This window comes from Neophocaena asiaeorientalis, unplaced genomic scaffold (assembly GCF_003031525.2).
Source record: "Neophocaena asiaeorientalis asiaeorientalis breed wild unplaced genomic scaffold, Neophocaena_asiaeorientalis_V1.1 scaffold110, whole genome shotgun sequence".
NCBI lineage: Eukaryota > Metazoa > Chordata > Mammalia > Artiodactyla > Phocoenidae > Neophocaena > Neophocaena asiaeorientalis.
The window spans coordinates 8,162,209-8,167,935 of record NW_020175053.1 but is presented as its reverse complement, the minus strand read 5'-3'; the positions used below and the strand labels follow the sequence as shown (position 1 = coordinate 8,167,935).

The 5,727-nt window shown below is 60.7% G+C and overlaps 1 protein-coding gene across 5 annotated transcripts in view; it reads left to right on the top strand.

The window, feature by feature from the left end:
- The window catches only part of SPECC1L (sperm antigen with calponin homology and coiled-coil domains 1 like), a 121,764-nt gene extending 117,244 nt beyond the window's left edge, over positions 1 to 4,520 (top strand). For all 5 annotated transcript variants that reach the window (XM_024763821.1, XM_024763818.1, XM_024763820.1 and 2 more), the window contains 3 exons: positions 408 to 524; positions 1,064 to 1,123; positions 2,538 to 4,520. In XM_024763821.1, coding sequence (XP_024619589.1) covers positions 408 to 524; positions 1,064 to 1,123; positions 2,538 to 2,627 — 267 coding nt within the window. In that variant the 3' untranslated portion in view covers positions 2,628 to 4,520. The remainder of the gene's footprint in view (positions 1 to 407; positions 525 to 1,063; positions 1,124 to 2,537) is intronic.
- The last annotated feature ends 1,207 nt before the right edge of the window (positions 4,521 to 5,727 follow it).

The following is a 5,727-nucleotide window of genomic DNA, read 5'->3' as shown; positions in this document are numbered from 1 at the left end:
CCCCCGGTCATTGGCGCCGAGTGCAGGCTGGCGGCTGGTCCTCAGAGTGCAGGGGTTGTGATGTCCTGTAAATTATGGGGAGGAGGCTGGACCACAGCTCTTCCTAACACAGCGCTGCTGCTTCCCGGTGCCCCAGAGGCGGAGCCCCCGGCCCCCAGGGCTGTGTCCTCTCGGGCCAGGGTTTGGGTGGCTCAAATTTCTGCTGCTGTGGTTGCAGCGATCTGGTGTGCAGGGTGGGGGCCGGTCACGGACACCCGCTGGTCCTGGGCTCGGCCCCCAGCCCCCCATCCTGCCGTGCTTCCTGCAGAGGCTCAGCCTGCTGGGCCTGGGGGCCTCCGCCTCCCTCGGCCATCTCCTGAGAAGCCCGCAGTGTGTGTTGCTCACATGTTTTCTTTCTTTTCCTGCAGAATATCGACATCACCAACTTTAGCAGCAGCTGGAACGACGGGCTGGCCTTCTGTGCTCTCCTGCACACGTACCTGCCCGCCCACATTCCCTACCAGGAGCTCAACAGTCAGGATAAGGTGAGGCCATGGAGGGCAGGCGGTGAGGAGGGGAGAGAGCCCTCCATGGCGGTGCGGGAGGCAAGCTGCTGGCTCCTCGCACACCCCGGTGACCTCTCTGGGAACGACATTGAGGGTCAGGGCTTCTTGAGGAGAGTGGTCTGGGCAGCGCCACCCACGCCAGGCCACCTTCCCCACGTCCAGCCACGACCGGCTCACGGTGCAGCCCTGCCCAGACGGGCACTGGGAGAGGACCCAGGCCCAAGCCCTCTGGTGTGCACTCCCACTGGCCCCTCCTGCCCTTCAGATGACCTTTGAAAACCCCCACGGGGAGGAAACAATTTCACAGGTGTTGCTTATTAGCTTTGGGAGTGCTGGGCAGCTCAGAGCTGATGTGTGAAAAGTGACCCTCCTGTGCGGAGAGGAAAGAACAAGTGTGTGGGTGTCACTCTGCAGCTTGTCACCAGAGGGGCGGGGCGGCGGGCATGGGTGTGGACCGGGCTGGTCAGGCTGCCCTCCCCGGCCCCGCTCATGCACCTGTCACACGGTTTCTTTTCCAGCGGAGGAATTTCACCCTGGCCTTCCAGGCTGCTGAGAGTGTCGGCATCAAGTCCACACTGGTGAGCCCCCGTCCCCTGAGGAGAGACCCCTGGGAGGCCTGGTGACCAGGAGGCTTCTGGGTGGGGACTGGGGCCCCGGCGGGCCCTGCACCAGCCGCAAGGACATCCTGCGGGTGGGGTGCAGATGGTCCCCTGCCCGGCGCTCTTTATGCCTCCCGTCAAGTGTCCCAAGGAAGCGCCCTGAGTGGGGGGTGGTCACGTTTCGCTGTCAAAAGCACATTCCAGCAGATCTGCCTCGGGTGTCAAAGTAGAGGCAGGGGAGGGCAGGGCAAGGCCCCAGAGCGCTTCTCAAGGGCGCGGAAGGGAGGCAGAGGAGCCCTGGGGTCAGGGCTGTGCTCTGGGCTACAGTAGCTCAGGACAGACATGTTTCCGTGGGGGCTCCTGCCTCGTCACCAAGTCTGACTTCCAGGGAGAAAATACCTCGTCCAAATGCAAAGCCAGAGACTTCCACACCCAGAGATGCTGATGAAATTAACGTGACAGGGGTGTTGCACAGCTCGGGGGTCCACAGAGTGAAGGACCCCACAGGGCCAGGTCAGGAACCCCCAGTGCCACCTCCCACCCCGAGGGTACCCATCACCCTGCCTTGTGACAGCTGATAGCTTTGAAGACATATTTGCACTCATCTTTACCCTGCAGGAGTGTTTGTGTAGAGTTCCATAAATATGTCTTCTGAGTTCACAGAAATACGTGTTTCTGAGTGGCTTCTATTCAATCATAGAGAGAGAGAAATTACAGTTGAAATACTTCTCATTACCTGGATGTCTTACACCATGTGTAAATGCTGATATATAAGCAGGCAGTTCCCCAGCCTAAAAACTTTCCATTGAGATTCTTACACTGAACATACATGTGTTCTTTCTCCCCATCCCATTGACTCTGGTCCTCATTTGTGTCTTGCACCCATGGGACCCCTGGGAGCAGTGCCCTGCAAGGACAGCGGGTCTTTCTTGGGGGCCTCCTGGGCACGTCTCAGAGCCCAGGGTCCCCCGCCCACTTCCCAACAGCATCAGCTGATGTCTCCCCAACCACGGGGGCCACACAGGACACAGAGAACTGTGGCTTCCAGGGCTTCAGGGGGTCACCCACCGTGGGGCAGGCAGTGCCTGGTGGGAAGGACACTCAGAGGTGATGCCGGAGGGGTTAGCGAGGAGAGGCAGGTGGGGAGGAGGGCCCAACTCCCCCTCCCCCAGAGGAGACCAGCCCCTTCCAGCCTTGAGGGGCAGCCCTGGGCAGGGCGGGAGGCTTGGACATTGCCTACGCCCAGGGAGAGGAGTTTCTTGGGTACTTGGCTGCTGACCTGTGCAGTGAGACTCAGACAAAAGTCCCATGAGGGAGGCCCCCACCCCCAGAGCCCTTGGTGCTGTGGCTGGGAGGCAACCCGGGCTCTGACTAGCCTCTTCTCCTCTGTCAGGACATAAACGAGATGGTCGGGACCGAGCGGCCGGACTGGCAGAACGTGATGCTCTACGTGACGGCCATCTACAAGTACTTTGAGACCTGAGCACCTGAGGCCCCACGGTCACCCCGAACGCAGCTCCCTACACTCTGCCCCTGGCCGCCCCGCAGCGTGTGAGCCCCGCCCCCGGCGGGCAGGGGACTCGGCCTGTGTGGCCCGCACTCGGGCCAGGCTCTTCCACCTGGCCTCCGCGGCCAGGGCCCCGCGCACACGCTGACTTGCTGGAGAGATTGGGGGACCATTAGCACTGGGGTGGGAGGAAAGGCTCACTCACGGTCCAACCTAGGGAAGGGGATTCGTGCGCGGGCAGCTCCCTAGGTTGTGAAAGCTTCCTGCAGCACCTCAACTGCTCGCCCCTGAGAACCGGGGCGGGGTGGGGGGAATGGGTACCTTATAGGCCCCTGTTCCCCTCCTGTGTGACAGGGCATCGTTGCCGGCGATACGGACCGTGCCCCCCGCCCTCAGGCTCTGCCAATCTCCAGCTCCAGGGGCTCGGAAACCCAGCACCAACCTCAGGGTTCCAGACAAAGGAATCTTTCCTAAGGAGTTCTCTTTTTTTCTTATGAGCAATACTGGGGGGAAATGGCTTTTGTTTTCTTAGTACCAAAGTTAAATTGTTTTGGTAAGTGTAGCGATAAAACACAAAATCTGGACATAAGGTGATGAAAGCCAGAACCAACGTCGCAAGAAACAGGAGGAAAAGCTGAACAAGTCAAGGGGCCCAGATGGTGCGATTTCAGTCCCTGAGTCGCTCAGAAGTGACCCTCCTGGCTGGGGTGGAAGAAAGTGCCTTAGCTCTGCAGGCGAGGCTGCCGCCGCCATCAGATGACAACCCTCAGCAGCCCTTCTTGCGAACGGGGAGCCGCTGTTGGTTCAAACAGTTTCGAGACCTGCACTTCCAGAACACAAATAAGCAGGACGAAGAGCAGCCATTGCCCCACAGGATGCAAGGCGGGGGCTTGGGGAGGCCGCCCAGCCAGCCTGGGGGCTGCGGCTCCACGCGTGAGCAGGAGGTTCAAGACCAGGGGTCGGACGAGTCACCAGCCCAGGGCAGAGGGCGGCTGTGAGACGGGCTGTACATGCAGCCCGCTGGCCCAGGTCACTGGCTGCCGCCCCCGGGGAGGCTCCTGGTGAAATGCCTGTTTTCAGCTGCAGAGCACACAGGAGACCCCTCCTCCCTGACAGGCTCTGGCCTCGCTCGCATCTGCTGCCCTGCTGGGCACCTGTGCTGTCAGCTGAGTGACTGTCAGGGGAGGGTTGTTGCTTTTCAGTGTCTCTCCACTTGGTTTTTCTCTCATCTGCTCTTATGGTGGCCTGTGTGCCTGATCCGCGGCCACATTTTTGCCTATTTATTATGTGAGGCGGCTGTTTTGGCCAGTGGAGACTTTCCTGGGTCTGCAGTTAACGCTGCTGTCCCTGGCGGCTCCTGCTGCAGGGCCTGTGGTGGTGGGGGGTCGCCGGTGTCCTCTGGAGGAGTGTGGCCACTGCTGATGGGCTGGTGTTGCCCGGCCTCAGCCCCCGGGGTTGGTGACGGGGCAGAGGGGGCTGCAGGGAGGGCTTCCTGGGTGCCCAGCCGCCTCTCTGACAACAGGCTGTGTGTCCAAGCCGCTCACGATTTCCACATGGATCCACGGCTGAGAAGGTTCCAGAAGCAAGACATTTCGCTTTTCCTGGTAGGATCCCTGTACTGTTGGCTTTAAGGGGTGACCCTGGGCGGTCCTGTGTTCCTAGAAGCGGTGCTGTGAGGTGCTTTGGGCCCAGTGGCAGTTGCTGCGAAGTCTCCAGGAAGACATCCTGCCTCCTCCCTTTAAGCACAAGCTTTACTGCAAAAGGACCAGTGTTGGTTTTCTCTCGACAACAAGCTTCTGCTGACTGATGATACTGTTAAGTTTTTGTTCTATTAAATGTTCTTGAATGTATTAAAATTGTCGTGACACATCAGGCTTGGGCTTTTCTGGGTCGCTGTGAACAGGACCCTCGCCACCTCCGGGGACTGGCTGTGGCAGGGAGGGCACCTGAGCCCACAGGCCAGGAGACGTCGCCAGGGGGCCTGAGTGGGGTGGGGCAGGGGAGGCTTTGGCCATCTGCCTGCATCTGGGGTGGGATGGCCCAGGTGAGCCATGCGGCCTGGGCGGCCTTGTGACCGCGGAGGTTCTGTAATGGGCATCAGGCCCCAGAAGCACTGCCTGAGCTGCCCCCACACCCCCCACCTGTGGCCCAGACATGTGCTGCTCTGGGTTGGGGAGGGTGCCTTGAGGTTTTCTGGGTTTTTTTAGAAATGTGTCTTCTTGGAGATAATTTTGAGAATGTATAAAATTATAGAGAAAAAAAATCAATAATTATACCACTCACAGGCACCCAACCAATCAAGCCTTTCTTCCTGGGCATCTTGTGTGGAATGACAGTGACTCCACAGAGCACAGCCGGGAACAGCACTGCACCTCGTCACGTTGCACATGACACAGGTCACGTGCAGAGGCCGTGGCGTCCCCTCCTGTTCACACTGGCAGACCTGGGCGCCCCTCCCAGGCCTGCGACCCCCTCCCCAGGGTCAGGGTTTCATATGGTAACTGATTCGCTCCCCGGGAGGCCCAGAGCCGCCAGCTGAGTGGAGGTGTGTGTGTCCGAGAGCAGCGGTGGCCCGGCTTCTCCCCACTCAGCAGCTGTGTGGCCAGGGCTACGTGGCCGGGGCCGAAGACGCTGAGCTCCCTCCCTTGGCTGCTGCAGGGAGGTCGTCCAGCCAATGCCACAGGCTCTGAGACACGGGCCTGTGGGCCCTGCATGTGGCGGCAGGAGTGGGGGACCCCACCCGGGACCCTGGGCAGTGGGGGAAGCTCTGCTGTCTTAGCTGCTGCCCCACAGGGTGGGGTCCCTCCCCAGAACACTCCTGCCTGCTGTGCCAGCTGCCCCAGTAGCAGACCGACTCCTCATCTCCAGAGCCTCTCCGGCGCGGCTGGGCAGACTGCGGAGCGTCCTCTTGGGCTTGGGGAGGCCTGGCTTCCCTCCCACGGCACAGCACTCCTGCGGCCCAGGGTTGGCCAGGTTTTGTCTAAGGTGGTCCCTTAGGGGGGGACAGGGACAGACATCAGGGCTCTGGTGCCTGCAGGCCCCCTGCTGTGTCGGGGTGAGGGGCGGGTTCTCGTCA